This window comes from Saimiri boliviensis, chromosome 4 (assembly GCF_048565385.1).
Source record: "Saimiri boliviensis isolate mSaiBol1 chromosome 4, mSaiBol1.pri, whole genome shotgun sequence".
Lineage (NCBI taxonomy): Eukaryota > Metazoa > Chordata > Mammalia > Primates > Cebidae > Saimiri > Saimiri boliviensis.
Genome location: NC_133452.1, coordinates 87,459,363 through 87,476,115, shown reverse-complemented (window position 1 = coordinate 87,476,115; position 16,753 = coordinate 87,459,363). Strand labels below are relative to the sequence as shown.

The 16,753-nt window shown below is 46.2% G+C and overlaps 1 protein-coding gene across 10 annotated transcripts in view; it reads left to right on the top strand.

Moving 5' to 3' along the window:
- TRERF1 (transcriptional regulating factor 1) overlaps positions 1-16,753 on the top strand; it is a 235,432-nt gene that overhangs the window by 205,690 nt on the left and 12,989 nt on the right. For 7 of the 10 annotated variants that reach the window (XM_039467377.2, XM_074397803.1, XM_074397807.1 and 4 more), the window contains 2 exons: positions 8,401-8,489; positions 11,286-11,399. In XM_039467377.2, coding sequence (XP_039323311.2) covers positions 8,401-8,489; positions 11,286-11,399 — 203 coding nt within the window. Of the gene's footprint in view, positions 1-8,400; positions 8,490-11,285; positions 11,457-16,753 lie in introns of all 10 variants that reach the window. The other 3 variants (XM_074397804.1, XM_074397802.1, XM_074397806.1) reach the window with 1 other exon arrangement.

Genomic DNA, 16,753 nt, shown 5'->3' with positions numbered 1-16,753 from the left:
GGGGAGCCTAAGAGGTGACTGGTGAGATCGAGATCAACATTTTCATTTCCATGCACTCTGGTAGAACTGTTCCTTCTGAGTGTATTTCAGAGGGGGCTGAATTGTCAGTGCCTCTTGATTTTTAATCACTTGAGGGTTTCTTTGGTGCTCTGGGAAGACCCTGCCTAGGCAGGTTGTAAATATGTGGGCTTGGGGAGCAAGCTATACCTTTTCCAATCTTTGGTCTCGACAGCCAGGTGAGTGCTTCTTTACAAATATTGGCTCTCTTTCTCTACCGCTATTTGCCTCACCTACTGTGCTCCTCCTTTTTCATGAACAAGCCTTCCTGCCTGTCATCATAAGGAAGACCTCAAAGCCCCTCCTCTAGGCACAGTAAGCCCAAGATGTCTGCCTGCAGGTCACTCTCAGAACTAGGCCAGTACAGAGTGGACACATGGGATAAGAAATTCATCACTTCTCCCGTGGCCTAAAGGAGCCAGCTTCTTAATATTGTCTCCATCATTTCCTGCTTGGTGTCTGTCCCAAATGTGGGTAGAAAGATGTAGGAGTTCTCCCTAATCTGCCATGGAAACTGTTGAGTCCTCTCTCTTAATAATTTCCAGCATCATCTGCTGCCCATTGAACGCTGACAGGCTGTCCAGCCAGCTAGAGCCTGTCTCAAGCTTCTTTTCATGATGGGTGGGATGGTGGGTTGGCTAAAAGGAGCCTCCCAACCAAGTGCTGTGAGATGCTGCTGCCCTCAGTCCTCAGAGTGGCTAGGGTCACCGGAGCTTCTGGGCTGGTCAGCTCCAGCTGTGAGCAACTTCATCTGGGACACAGCTCTCCTCTGCTTCTTCCAAGTGTCCCAAACAAGTATCATTTTATGTGCATCATGCCATTAAAAAGGTCAGAAAGCTATGTACTAGGAGCCACACCACCCCCCAATCAAAACAAAATAAAAACACTAAAGTCTTCACCAAAAACTGTGAAACAAGAGGGCCCTAAATTCTGCTATAAGTACTTGATCTCTTGAGGTTGAGGATTTCTAGCTAATCCCTTGCCTATCCCCTGCCACCTTCCCCAGCAGGCAGACCAGGAAGGACTCTGCTGTTTTCTGGAATCATTTCAATCCTTGAAGGCAAAAGAGGTAGAGCTGAGCTGTGAAGGGTTGACATCTCCAAGAGAAGGGTACTCACCTATGTCTGCCAGTCACTTGTCTTCTCCGGGAAGTGATCATAGACTGGGACCCAAAGAATCTTTTAGAAGTATAACCAAAAGGCCGAGCACGGTGGCTCAAGCCTGTAATCCCAGCACTTTGGGAGGCCGAGGCAGGTGGATCACGAGGTCAAGAGATCGAGACCATCCTGATCAACATGGTGAAACCCTGTCTCTACTAAAAATACAAAAAATTAGCTGGGCATGGTGGCGCATGCCTGTAATCCCAGCTACTCAGGAGGCTGAGGCAGGAGAATTGCCTGAACCCAGGAGGCGGAGGTTGCGGCGAGCCGAGATCGCGCCATTGCACTCCAGCCTGGGTAATAAGAGCGAAACTCCGACTCAAAAAAAAAAAAAAAAAAGTATAACCAAAAAGGGCAGAGGTCACTGGTCTCTAAAGTCTGGCCCAAAACCATCTCCTTAACAGTTTCCTTCTAAGCCACAGGGGAGCAGCAGTCTTCACCATCACACGCCTCAGACACCTCCTCCCTCCCCAACTGCTGAGCACCCCCCCCCCCATTTGCTTCCTGGATATCAGTGAATCCCATCTCCTTGGCCCCCATTCTGCCTTGGCCTTTGTGCCTGAGCCCTGTTGGGTCGCTCTCCAGTACTGAATTCCTGCTGGCTTCATTGCCACCTTGCTGGGACCCTATCTTCTGGATCTCCTTTGGCTCCTGACTCTGTGGCTGTGGCCAGTGTCACCCACCCTGAGTCCCAGCCCTGAATTTGCTTTCCAGACTCCTAGTTATCTAGAGAGGGAGTTCAGCTCTCCCAAGCCTGCCTGAGCCTGTCCGTGTCAGGGAGGGAGGCCGTAAGTTTGGGGAGAAAGACAAAGACACAGGCCTACGAAAATCACTTCCTTACTTTACTCATTATCTTCCCCTTCCCACCCATTGCAAGCCATTAAGAAAAGGAAAAAGTGACCAGTGCTGGGACCAGGAAGAGATGTGCTGTGGGGGAAGGACTACTGTGGTGGGCATCTTGTCCAGATCTAAGGGCTACTTGCCAAGGCCACATGAACCCTGTATGGGTTCCTCAGAGGTGTGGGTGCTCAACCCACACCAGGATGCACAGTCCAGCCCTCTGTGGCTCTCAGCACCCTCCCACCCATGTGTGGTGAGCAGTTGTGTATAACGGTTCCTAGTTAGCCCTTGGGTTGGGAAGGGCTGAGCGTGGGAGAATCAGGGTGGAGAAGAAGCCTGGTTGCGATTAGAGGGATTGCAGCATGCTTGATTTTTTTTTAGTCAACTGGTCATCCCTGCAGATGGGTGAAGAGTGGAGGGGGTGTTTGAACTGACCCTGGCTTCTTGGCAAGCATTCAACAGAGGCCACTATCGGTCCTGAGCACAGCCCAAACACCTATTTAGTCCTGAAAACCCTGACGTGAGGTGTGGAGCTGGAGGAGACCTAGAGGAAATAGAGGAAATACTCATTCCGTTGGAGAGGGCTGGTCTCTTTTGCCTTGGAAGCTGCCCCAGTTAGATGAGGAGACAGAATTACATACTCAAGAGAATAATTTGCAAGAGCACAGCTGGATGATTTCATTTTCCAGGCATCCTTAGCCTGTGTCTCTATCTAGACAGTGGTTCCCTCAAGCATAGGACTGAGTTAAAACTCTTTTACCTTGCCTGACATGACACTGGTTTAAATTTTAAAAAATTTCTTAGTAGACAAACTCAAATTCTGGATTCAGATTGAGGCTTCTCCCTGTTTACCCACAGAGAAAACTTTGGTAGCAACCTGCTTCACCTTGTACCCTGAAAAAAATTACTCAACTCTCACCCACTACTGAAAGACCTGTGTGGAAATGAAAATCTGGTATAAAAACAGTCCTCTTTCTACAATGAACGTGTCTGTCTTGTGTAACTACAAAACATTATCCATGGGGCCAGGCACAGTGGCTCATGCCTATAATCCCAGAACTTTGGGAGGCCAAGGTGGGCAGATCGCTTGAGTTCAGGAGTTCAAGACCAGTCTGGCCAACACGGTGAAACCCTATCTCTACTAAAAGTACAAAAATTAGCCGGGCATGGTGGCGCATCCCTGTAATCCCAGCTACTTGGGTGGATGAGGCAGGTGAGTTGCCTGAACCCGAGAGGCGTAGGCTGCAGTGAGCTGAGATCACACCACTGCACTCTAGCCTGGGCCGCAGAGTGAGACGCTGTTTCAAAAAAAAAAAAAAAAAAATTATCAATGGAAGTTTTAAGAAAGACAGAAAGGCCCTCTAAAAGATACTGTGTCCAAACTTTCTCTCACCCTTCCATGTCTCTTTTTAATTGCCTGGTTTCACTATAGATTGCCCCCAAATTAGCCACAGTCCAGAGCCTGTTTCCCAGCAACCGAAGGTCAGAACAGTTTTCCTCTGGATACTGTTCCAGCACCGGTTTCATCCAGTTAATTAGGTTCTTTGTAATTAGCCTTAATCGTCTTGTTAGGGGCCCCTGCTGGTAATAGCCCGATAGCCAGGAATCCCCAGGTAGAACAAATGAGTGCCGGGAGACTGTCAACCCAGGAACCCTATGTGCATGCTGAATGGGCAGCAGGGATCCTAGAGAGAAGGGAGGATGGGGGCGGGGGAGGGGAGGGCAGTTGAAGGAAAGGGGAGGATTGGAGGCAACCCCCTGCTACGGCTTTGTATTTTATCCTGGACTTTGTCCAAGATGCAGGATCCAAGGAAGACCGGCTTAGAATCTTGTCTAAGAATGAGGAACATGTCCCTGTCAGACAGACTCGAGGGAAGAGAGACATCTGAGCCTTTCCTTAACTTCGGATTACAGAGGGATTTGGGAGGCAGAAAGAGAAGACTATGGATACTATAAGCAGCCAGGAGTGAGACTGTGGGATAAGAAATCCACAGAACAAGGAGCAGGTGGTCTTGAATGCCACTGTCCACATATCAGCAGGGGCAGCATGTGTCTCATAGCCGTGGGCTGATTTGGAATCTGCTCTCCAAGTGGCCAGTGAAGGTTCAAAACATGTACTGAACACTTAGGACCAAACCTGTCAGTCACAGGTTTGACCTGTATCAGTCACAGGCTGACCAAACCTGTCAGCCACCATCTCCATGTCATGTGGGGAAACTGAGCCTCAGAGAAGTTAAGTGGCAGAACCAGGTTCACAACCTAAGGTGACTAAATTCACCCTTTTTATCACAGTTCAGTGATACTATTTGGGGGAAACACATTCATGTTGTTTATCTGTCCCTGGCTTTAGCCTGGGAATTCCATCCAAGAGCCCAGGGATGGACTGTCAGTCTCGGAGGGCAATCCTGTGATTCGGAAGCCAGCTCTAGTGTGAGAATGGTTTTGTTGCCCGGACAAGCCTCTGTCCCTCGCTCTGTGGACACCCTGTTGGACAGACACTAACACACATGCACACACAGAGGGCTGTCATTTGCACCAAAGCACAGACCCTAGGACTATGCAGAAGAGCCACCTCTTACTCTCTAAGACCATACTCCCCGACACAGCCCTGCATCCCTTGGAATGGAGAGTGACATAGAGGGACAGGGAGAACATGCAGCCCATGACAGCTCAGGATGAGTTGTACAGAGTGCACACTGTGGAATCAGGAAGGCTTCAAATCCTATGACAGAGCAGCGGTCTTAAAAACCACCAGGAGTCAGCAGGGAGAAGGTCTCCTTTCCCCACGAGGTCTGGGGATCTCTCCTAACAGATGGGCCAGGAAGTTACTTCACCTGTGGAGTTGCATCTGGCAAGCAATTTGGAAACATGAATGGACATGCTTCTCAGAAATCAACAGGCCTGGGAACTGAACACTGCTTTGGGGGCCAGAAATCTAGTAGTGAGCCTGGCAGGCAGAAAGAAGCATATCCACTGCAGACAGGCTGAGAAGGCTGGGTGGCCCTGTTAGTGTCTTGTCGTGTCTCAGAGCTGCACTGTAACTTAGGAAACTGATGGTCTGGCTGATGTTGGAAAGAATTATCATTGATCTAGTTGAGGTTTTCATCAGCACAATGTCCCCTGATTCCCTACTGGAGATGCAGCCAAGGGCCATACAGACTCTGTACCTGCAGCAGGTCAGAAGAGCAGCCTCTGTGTAAGCTTGCATCAGTCAGCTGGTATGACAGACTGCCATCATAGTCCTCCTTCCATCGTTATCTTTCTGACCTCTCTTACCTGTTTGCTTTTTTGGTGGATACCTAAAAGGAACCATAACTGTTTGGTTGTTTGGCTGAATTGTTGGTTATTCCTTTTTGTGCCTCTCTTTCTGCCTTTGTTCCTGGGTAAGGAGAACCCAAGGCTTTGAATGTTGGACAGAATTTGAAGAATGGCGATGGAAGTGCTGTAGAGCCTTAAATCCCACCAACCCCCTGTGCTCACATGCACGCTGGCAAGGATTCTCTAAGCCCCCCAGGCCCCCTGAGGCTCCCCTGTTGCTGTGGTCTGCACAGCCAGAGCTGTCCAGTCCTCTGGAACCCATGGAAGATGATTCCCTTCTGCTGAGGATTCATGGGAAAGCTACTTTCCTCCTAGAAGTAAGGAGACAACTTTGCAGCTGGGCACGGTGGCTCACACCTGTAATCCTAGCACTTTGGGAGGCTGAGCCAGGCAGATCACTTGAGGTTTGGCACTCAAGACCAGCCTGGTCAACTTGGTAATACCCTGTCTTTACTAAAAATAAAAAAATTAGCTGGGCATGGCAGCACACATCTGTAATCCCAGCTACTTAAGAGGCTGAAGCAAGAGAATCACTTGAACCCAGGAGGCGGAGGTTGCAGTGAGCCAAGATCTCACCACCACACTCTAGCCTGGGTAACAGAGCAAGACTCCATCTCCCCGCCCAAAAAAAAAAAATTATATATATATATGTTTGCAAACCAAATACATTGGGTAGTGGCCCTGCTTTTGTAGAAGTCTGACCCAGCCCAGCTGTGGAGAGCATATTCTGAGTCTGGAGCCAAAGCTCTTGGCTTGAGGACCCATCAAGGAATCATACAAGGAAGTTGTTTATTGCAGAAATGTGAGTTTACATCACTGAGCCACATACTCTCCTAAGGACCCTAGGCTTCCCACCTGTGTTCTAAGGAGGCCCCTGCCCGCCCAGAGCAGTTTCACCTGATTCACTTATTTTGGCCAAATACTAGAAGGGAAGAGGCGATTAGAGTTTCTTGTACTACAGCCCCACCAGTTGACAATAGCAAAATGGAAACCTGGACTTGCCCAGAATGGGAAGAATGATATTATGGTTTGGGGGACCGAAGTTCTGAGAAGTGTAGTGAGGTCAAAGCATTGGCCTAATACTATCCAAAGAATAAGAGATGTGAAAATTCAGCAGGCCAGAAGAAACAAGACTGAGTTTTCCTGAACCAGCCTCAGTGGTAGAACCTTCCCTAGAGCTCCCAGAAATAGGAGTCCCCTTAGAAGTAGCCTTATTTCTTGCCCTAAACAAGCCAGTACCATTTTATATTATTATTTGCATATCCTGCTTTCTTTCTTGGAGGAAAAAGGCATAAATATCAGGTTTAGCCAGTAAGGCAGATGCAGCAGCCCAGCAGTGAAGCGTCTCCCTCTTCAGTCAGCAAATCTGTAAAGAACTGACTCCACTCACCTCTCCAGCCTCATCTGCTACCACTGGAACCTTATACTTGAACCAGATTAGATTACTAGTTGTTCTTTAAAAACCTCCATTTCCTCATCTGTCAAATGGGCTCATCATCATCATAATCTTACAGGATTGTTAGTAGAACCTAATGATGAATAACTGAAGTACTTAGAACCCAGCATGTAGTAAGCACTTAGAAATGTTAATGCTGGGGCCTGGCGCAGTGGCTCACGCCTATAATCCCGGCACTTTGGGAGGCCAAGGTGGGTGGATCACAAGGTCAACAGATCGAGACCATCCTGGTCAACATGGTGAAACCCCATCTCTACTAAAAATACAAAAATTGGCTGGGCATAGTGACATGCGCCTGTGGTCCCAGCTGCTCTGGAGGCTGAGGCAGGAGGATTGCTTGAACCCAGGAGTCAGAGGTTGTGGTGAGCTGAGATCGTGCCATTGCACTCCAGCCTGGGTAACAAGAGCAGCACTCCAGCCTGGGTAACAAGAGCAAAACTCCATCTCAAAAAAAAAAAAAAAAGGAAATGTTAATGCTGGCCGGGCACAGTGGCTCATGCCTGTAATCCCAGCACTTTGGGAGGCCGAGGCAAGCAGATCACCTGAGGTTGGGAGTTTGAGACCAGCCTGACCAACATGAAGAAACCCCATCTCTACTAAAAACACAAAATTAGCTGGGCATGGTGGTGCATGTCTGTAATCCCAGCTGTTCAGGAGGCTGAGGCAGGAGAATCACTTGAATCCAGGAGATGGAGGTTGCAATGAGCCGATATCGCGCCATTGCACTCCAGCCTGGGCAACAAGAGCGAAACTCTGTCTCAAAAAAAAAAAAAAAAAAAAAAATAGAAATGTTAAGGCCATCTAGCTTGTAATATACACCTAATAAATATCTGTTGAATGAATGACTGAAGTGTATGACTTCCCTCTTGCCTCTGACTTTGCACATCCTGCTTCCTCTCCCCAGAATACTCTCCCATTTCCTTATTGACTTGCTTCTATATAACTTTTAAAACTCAACTCAGATGTTTTCTTTACCTGGAATCCTTCCTGGCTGCTCTGGTTGTAACCTAAGTGTGGTGTTTCCCCTTTGCACCCCACTGGCATCTCACCTTTACCTGAATAATTAGAGTTACCACCTTGAACGTCATGGCCTCCTAGTTTGTCTCCCCAGTAGACTGTGGGCATCTTGAGGGTGGAGGGTGAATCCAGCCACACCCTGAAGGGTACTTGCTACATGAATGTTTGCACTTGTGAATATAATAATTGCGTTAAAACTGTACCTAAAATTTGTTGAATGCTCACTGTTCCCCCGTGATTATGCTGGGAATTTTTTTGCATTATCTTCTTTAACTTTCACAAAAATCCTAATCAGTAGAGGCAGTTATAATTATTCCCATTTGTAGGTAACAAAAAAGGCTTAGGATAAGTAACTTGCCAAGGTCAAGGCCATAGCTGGGATTTGAACCCAAGTGTCAGAGCTCCTAACCATTATATTACACTATCATTTTGTTCAAATCGGAGTTTGGTATGTGTTATATCACAGTTGTATTTTGTAACTTAGCTAAATGAAGCAGCAACTAAAAACGGGGAACTGTGAGCTGTTCTTATGAGGTTTGTGTTTCATTGTAGGTTCGGACAAGTGGACCTCCCTAGAAAGAAAACTGTTTAACAAAGCACTAGCCACTTACAGCAAAGACTTTATTTTTGTACAGAAGATGGTAAGCATGATTTTTTCCACTGCCCCCTTGAAATTAAATTTGGGAAACTGTACACAAAAATATTTAGAAATATTTGGTTACTGGTTTAAGATACTTACGAAGAGGATGTCTTCCACACTCGCTGGTGAGGGTGGTTGGGGACATAGGGGTGGTGTGGCCCCAGTGTTAGGAGTGTGGCAGGGAGAGGACAGGAAAAGAAGGCATAGACTATCTGGACACTGCAGTGGTGTGGGCTTATTTTCTATCTTAATAAAAATGTGTAATTCAGGCCGGGCGTGGTGGCTCAAGCCTGTAATCCCAGCACTTTGGGAGGCCGAGGCGGGTCGATCACGAGGTCGAGAGATCAAGACCATCCTGGTCAACATGGTGAAACCCCGTCTCTACTACAAATACAAAAAACTAGCTGGGCGTGGTGGCGCGTGCCTGTAATCCCAGCTACTTAGGAGGCTGAGGCAGGAGAATTGCCTGAGCCCAGGAGGCGGAGGTTGCGGTGAGCCGAGATCGTGCCATTGCACTCCAGCCTGGAGCGAAACTCTGTCTCAAAAAAAAAAAAAAAATGTGTAATTCATAATTCTATTAGAATAACTAGAACTCGGGCTCCTGGTTCGCAATTTACATAATTTTATTTATTTATTTATTTATTTATTTATTTATTTATTTGTTGAGACAGAGTTTCACTCTGTCACCCAGGCTGGAGTTCAGTGGCGTGATCTTGGCTCACTGCACCTCCTGAGTTCAACCAATTCTTCTGCCTTAGCCTCTAGAGTAGCTGAGATTACAGGCATGCACCACCATGCCCGGCTAAGTTTTGTATTTTTAGTAGAGATGGGGTTTCATCATGTTGGCTAGGCTGGTCTTGAACTCCTGACCTCAAGTGATCCACCTCCTTCAGCCTCCCAAAGTGCTGGGATTACAGGTGTGAGCCACCATACCTGGCCATACATAATTTATTTTGTGTCTATTTGACAAACCTATCACATTTCTGACAGAATCTTTTTCTGGGAAACTGGGGAGAGGAGAATGTGTGGCCTCCCTCTACCCAGTAGCAGAGTTTCTGGTGTCGAACTCCCAATTATAATGATAGTCATAATAAAAATACCTAGTATATACAGCATTTTAAAGCAAAATAAAACTTGCACATAGATGAAATAGCACTTTATGCAACAGATAAACTTACTGACTTTATTGGCTAAGAGGTGATTTAGCGTAAAAAATTAAAACCATTCAAAGAGTGTTTCAACAAATTGATGAATGATGGAGCCATATTGTGTTAAAGACAGTTAAGGCTGTTCAGGTCCACAGAGAACAGGGCCACCGGTGACAGTGCCCACTGGCTCCTGGCTGGGACAGACGGTCCTCGGAGGTGTCTAGGGTGGCATTTCTCCTGTCGTCAGTCCAGAGCCTTGCCTGGACAAACATGAGAAGCAGGAGGACTTTGTCTCTGACTTTCCTCCACCTCCGTGTCTGCATTTACTCCTGCCCTGCCCTTCGCAGCCGCCATGCCTTTACTGCCCTGTGTGCCCGGCAGCTCTCATGCTCCATCTTTCTTGAGTCACCCTCCCCCCAGGACTGGCCTGGCATAGACCTCAATCCTTGAAGGCCCCACACTGTTGTCTGATGATGGATTCGTGTATCGGAGCTTACCCGGCAACGTGGGTTTTAACCCAGGGCCCTCTGGGGTGGACACTATCCTCTCTCCCTCGGATGATTCTAGTGTGGAAATTCCAGGTGTTGGGGATGAGAAGGGGACAACTTTGAGGAAACAGGACTTGGTGCCCCTCTCATCTCACTGTGTAGGTGACCTTGTTCCCACCCTCAAGGGTAAGGCCAGCCTTTAATCTGAATCCAGCAAACCCACATTATTACACCTCACCTGATCGTAGAGCATATAAACTAAACAAAGGAATGGTTTTGCCTTAAGATGCACAGATCTTTGCCTCTTTGAGATTGAACAGGGCAAGGCCCATTTCCTGCAAAATCTAATCTCCGTCATCATAACTTTTGCCTTATATTCCTATCCTATTACTAAGGAACATTTCTCATAAGCAGATTTTGAAGGTCAAGTTAGAGCCATTCAAGTATATTAAATGAAAAAGCAGCTGTTTTATGGGTTAAGAAAAATGAGTAAGTGTGTAAGGACTGATCTGAAAAAATTTCCAAGCTATATTACAAAAAAAATGAAGTTGCAAAGCAGTATTTGTAGTGTTTTGTGAGGAAGGATGGTGGGGGAAGGAATATATTTGTATGTATGTTGGTTAGTACATGCCTTAAAAAATTCTGGAATGAGGCTGGGTGTGTTGGCTCATGCTTGTAGTGCCAGCACTTTGGGAGGCCAACCCAGGAGGATCACTTGAGGTCAGGAGTTTGAGACCAGCCTGGCCAACATGGTGAAACCCTCTATGAAAAAATGAGCCGGGTGTGGTGGTGGGTGCCTGTAATCCCAGCTACTCGGGAGGCTAAGGCAGGAGAATCGCTTGAATCCTGGAGACGGAGATTACAGTGAGCTGTGATCACGCCACTGTACTCCAGCCTGGGCGACAGAGTGAGACTCCATCTTAAAAAAAAAAAAAAAAAAAAAAATTCTGGAATGATAAGAAATTAACGCAAGGGGCTACCTGTATTGCATGGTGAGGGGTGAGGACAGGCATGGGAAGAAGGCCTTTCACTGCATACTTTTTTCTCTCGAACTGTATAAACTTGTTTATTACCTATTACAAAATTAAATATTCAAGAAATCCTGCTGCCTCTGCTCTCTGCCCACTCCCAGAGCTAACCTTGAGCTCTCTTTCCCGGCAGGTGAAGTCCAAGACGGTGGCTCAGTGTGTGGAGTACTACTACACGTGGAAAAAGATCATGCGGCTGGGGCGGAAGCACCGGACACGCCTGGCAGAAATCATCGACGACTGCGTGGTGAGTAGAGCTGCTAAGTCACTGCTTGTGCTGGCGCAGCTCCCACCCCAGGCCCAGGTTAGTAAGCGGCTGGTATTTGGTTTGGCTTTGCTGCCAAGATAGCCGGAGTAAGGAAGTGACAACAGCCCCCCTTCCCTGCAGGATTCAGGACCTGCCCTCCTGAGTAGGTAGAGGAAAGGCGTCCATAGGTTTGGCCTGTAGCTCAGTGTTCAGATACAGAGGTAAGGGCTAGCGCCCACTTCAAGGCAGCTAGGAGCCAGAAGAGTTAAACCAAGGATGGTCCTAGCCTTGACTTTGTTGGTTTATGATTGGGTGCCTGACCCCCTGGAATATTCTTTTCTGATCTTTCTGTGTCATAGATGCTATTGACCTGAGACCATAATGTGCCTCAGAAAGGGGCCCTGGGATTTTGCCACAGTCCGTAAAGCATGAGCAAGAGGAGCTTTGACCTGTAGGTAGTCCCAGGAACCCTCCATCACTGAGGAGCTAATTCACTGCATGTAGATGATACTAATCCTTACATCACCATTTATCCCTGGGATTGATTTCCTTCATTAGCACACAGTCCACAGTCAACTGCACATTAAGTACGTACAAATGACCCAACAAGACCTAACTAGTCTCTGAACCCTGTATGTGTGGCTTTGATGATTACCATCACTTGTGATCCTTGTAATTAACTCTCCACCCTGCATCTATAGCCACAGGAAATCTCCTTTTTACACTCTGTGTAAAACGTTATCACCTACCACATATGTGTATATAAAAATTATGTCTTGGCCAGGCGTGATGGCTTATGCCTGAAAGGCTGAGATGGGGGGATCACAAGGTCAAGAGATCGAGACCATCCTGGCTAACATGGTGAAACCCTATTTCTACTAAAATACAAAAAATTAGCTGGGCATGCTGGAGGCGAGGCGGGTTCCAGTGAGCCAAGATCACACCACTGCACTCCAGCCTGACAATAGAGTGAGACTCTGTCTCAAAAACAAACAAACAAACAAACAAAAATTGTGTCTTACAACATTAATAAACTCTAGCTTCTGTCACCATCAGTGGAAGTATTGGGAATTCATGAATTATGTAAATATTTGAAATTATATTTTAATCCCAATTGTGCCCCAGTTGTAAGGGTTAACATGTGTGTGTTATTTTCTTTAACAGACAGTGAAATAGCAGTTTTCATGTGCCAGACATTGTGTTAGGGACTTTATAAATATTGACTCATTTAATTTAATGTAATTCATTTAATACCAGTTCTTTGTGGTAGGAAACCGAGGCACAAGAGTTTAAGCAAATTGGCCGTAGTCACACAGCTGCTGAGTATATTGTTGAACCTGACTCCTTTGTGTAGTTAAGAGCAGTCAGATGCAACTTTTCTTTTGTTTGTTTGAGACAGGGTCTCACTTTGTCACCCAGGCTAGAGTGCAGTGGCACAATCATAGCCTCAACTTCCTGGGCTCAAGCAATCCTCCCACCTCAGCCACCTGAGTAGCTGGGTCTACAGCCACACAGCACCACACCCCGCTCATTTTTTAGTTTTTTGTAGAGGCAACATCTCACTGTGTTGCCCAGGTTGGTCTCGGACTCCTAAACTTAAGCAATCCTCCTGCCTTGGCCTCCCAAAGTGCTGGGATTACAGGCTCACCCCTGTAATCTCAGTCTACTGCACTTGGCCACACATTTTCTTAAAGAAGTGTAGAAAAATTTGAACTCATTAATGCTTCAAAGCCTATGCTTTTAACTAAGAATTGATCCTAGCTATGAAATATACATACATATATACATTTATGTTTGAGTCCAAATATCAGAGAAAATGGAAATCTGTAGAATAGTATTGCCATTTTTTTCAATCAGAGTTGATAGTATTCTGTATGCAGGCTTTCTTGTGACCAGGGTTTTTGTTTGACTCATTTAAGTAGTGATGTATTATATCAGAATAGTTTTTCATTCATCTGTGGCCTAATGTTTAAAAAAAACAGTATGATCTCCTCCAGTTCAGTCACCTAAAAGCAGTTGAACTCCCACAATGTAAACAGCAATGTGTATGTAGCACTGTGGGTAACCCGAGGATGTTAAATGGTGCCTCCCTCCTCTCCCCGCACCGCACAGAGCATATGTCCTTGCTTGGAAGATGTAACATATGCAAGTGGAAATATACCACAAACCCCAAGAGTGTTTAAAAACAGTTTGCATCTGGATGTGGTGGCTCACGTCTGTAATCGCAGCACTTTGGGAAGCCGAGGTGGGCAGATCACCTGAGGTCAGGAGTTTGAGACCAGCCTGGCCAACATGGTGAAACCCCATCTCTACTAAAAATACAAAATTAACCAGGTGTGGTGGCACACACCTGTAGTCCCAGCTACTTGGGAGGCTAAGGCAGTAGAATCGCTTGTACCCAGGAGGCAAAGGTTGCAGTTAGCCAAGATCATGCCACTATACTCTAGCCTGGGCAACAGAGTAAGACTCTGTCTCAAAAGAAAAAAACAAAAAAAAAAAACAAAAAAACAGTTTGCAATGAGAACTGGAAAGTCTTAGATACAGCCTTAAGGACTCTTTCATCCAACTTCACCATTTTATAGGCAGAAAGTTGAGACCCAGAGAGGGGAAGGGGCTTGCCCAAGGTCACACAGAGCATTGCTTTCCAAATGAGTAGAAGAGAGAGTAAACAAGGAAGCACAAAGATTCCTAGCCTCGAAGACCTAGGCCTTGCTCCTAGGCTTGCTGGCCTGTAAGAGGGCAAAATCAGATGATATGGTCTTCTAAGGTAAATTGGTGTATCTTAGGCTTCGATGTTACCAAGTGCCTAGGACAGCGCCTGGCATAATACAGTCACTCAATAAATTAATGAGTGAATATTTTTCCAAGATAGGAGTCACTCTGGTTCATAACAACATTCCTTCTGTGAATTCACTGGAGGGAGATGGAATGAACAGGGGATGCTGAGCACAGGAGTGACACTAACAAAGATGGTTCCACACAAGGCAGAGGCACCATTTTGGACTGCCTGGGCTTTGAAGATGGATAAGAAGGCCCAGGCCAGCATGAAGCCTCAGTTTAAGAAGAAGAGGGTAAGAGGGTGCCCGAGGGGCCACACCTTCTTGAGTTTATTCACCAGGAGCCAGTATTAGGCTGGGCCAGGAGTATCCACACCCTCATTACTTGTAAGCTTTAGGGAGAGCAAAAGGCTTATGTGCAGAGATGACTCAGGCCCACAAAAACAAGAAAATCTTGATTAAAGGCCAATATGGCAGCTCACAGCTCCTTTGTGGGTACTATGTGCACAGTCAGCCTTCTGAGGATAGTTTCCCAAGTGGAGATGAAAAATTGGGATGCTGGGGAGGGTGTGCACTAGGGTGCACAAGGCACAGTCCTAGGATGTGGTCCTACTCTTTGTCCTCGGGGCCTACCTGGGACACCTGGGACAGCTCTCCTGATCAAGTATCTTCAATGTTTTGCGAAAGGGCGGGTGACCATTTCCCTCCAGGTGGAACATGAAGGAACATGCTCAGGTAGCTCAGGAATTACTGAGGACTTGAGAGAGAGGAAAGGAAGGAAGTTTGAAAGGAATGATTGCCTTTTAGCTAAGTAGCTGGAGATCAACAGAGCACAGTTGCTTCCTCAGCAGGGGCAGTGTGGTTGGAAACAGAAGAAGGGAGCCAACATGGGTTCTGTTAATGAGGCGAGAGGAGAAGGTGCTTGCCACACCTTCCTGTCCCCTGTCTGTGCTCGTACTCCCCGACTCAGGACAAATATATGGGGCTGGCTGTTAACTGACTGTGGAAAAAAGCAATCAGGGATCCAAGGGCAAAGGTAGAAGTCACCGTGGCGTCAGCACAGTTACCTGCAGCACAGGGCACTGATGAGGGCCTTGGGAAACATCCTCCTTCCCTTTGACATTTTAAAGCAGCTGGTTCCCATGATATTGAGAGGTTTAGGATTTCTAAGCTGTTTACAGATGGACAAATGTGCACCTGTAGACATTTGCAGCAGGTCCAAGGAGTGAAGGAGGCTGAGGTTTTGGAATAAGATAGACCCAGTTTTGAATCTCAGTTCAACTTTTTTACCAGATGTGTGACCTTGAGAAAGTTACTTCTTGGGTCAATGTCTCATTTGTTTAAAACTGAAAAAAAATTTTACAGTTTTGTGAGAACTAGTGTGTGTGTGTGTGTGTGTGTGTGTGTGTGTGTGTGTGATGCATGATTCTTAGCAGGCAGTCAATATTGTCATTATCATCATTGTCATTAGTGACCATAACACTCAAATTTGTGTCTTTGAGCAGATTTGGGTTGTTGAGCATTTGCATTCTAACTTACACATTTCTCATCATATGAATTCCATTTGCATGCCTGAGAAGTAAAAATATCCTCCTCGAGAAACTTATTGTGGACACTCAAGGTTCTGAACACCATGTTAAATGTATAGCCTCCTACCCACCCCATATTTGCTCGTCTTCTAATTTTGGAATATACTAAATGTTTTGTTTCACAATATATCATAAAATGATCAACCTGGCCAGGCACGGTGGCTCACGCCTGTAATGCCAGCAGTTTAGGAGGCTGGATCATGAGGTCAGTAGTTCAAGACCAGCCTGGCCAATATGGTGAAACCCCATCTCTACTAAAAATACAAAAATCAGCTGGGCATGATGGCGCATGCCTGTAGTCCGAGCTGCTCGGAAGGCTGAGGCAGGAGAATAACTTGAACCCAGGAGGCAGAGGTTGCAGTGAGCTGAGATTGCACCACTGCACTCCAGCCTGGGTGGCAGAGCGAGACTATCTCAAAAAAAAAAAAAAGACCAACTTGTTGATACAAAGTTCTACATGTTAAGATTTCTGTTGTTCTATCTTTGTACCTCTTAGTCACTTTGGTGAGCCATATGGCTTGATGATAAATCATATTGCGATTTATAGATTGCCAGTTGAAATAAAACCTATCTAAATCCTTGAGACATACATAATCATGGTACAGTGTGATTTAATCTCTAATTTTGTGGCTGTATGGAACATGTCTTCTAAAAATGTTTAAGCCAAACAATGCCGTTGTGAGAAAATTGTCGTCATAACAAACACCATGAAAGAAATGCCATTGTCATTCGTTGTGTACACTTATTTTTAAATGCCAAACTGTAGGCCATGGGCTACTTAATGTTTGAGGCCACAGAGTCTCAGTTTGACATACCATGGTTTTTGCCTGAAACTCTTTGGGTTGGAAAGATGGTACAGTCCTACAGGAATAAGACCACCTAAGTGAGATCAACCTGTATGTTTTAAACTAGTAAGAGACTGACTGCTTATATCATAAGTCACTTTGTCGAATGTGCTAGGTCTACATCAGTGTTCACTGAGGTCTTC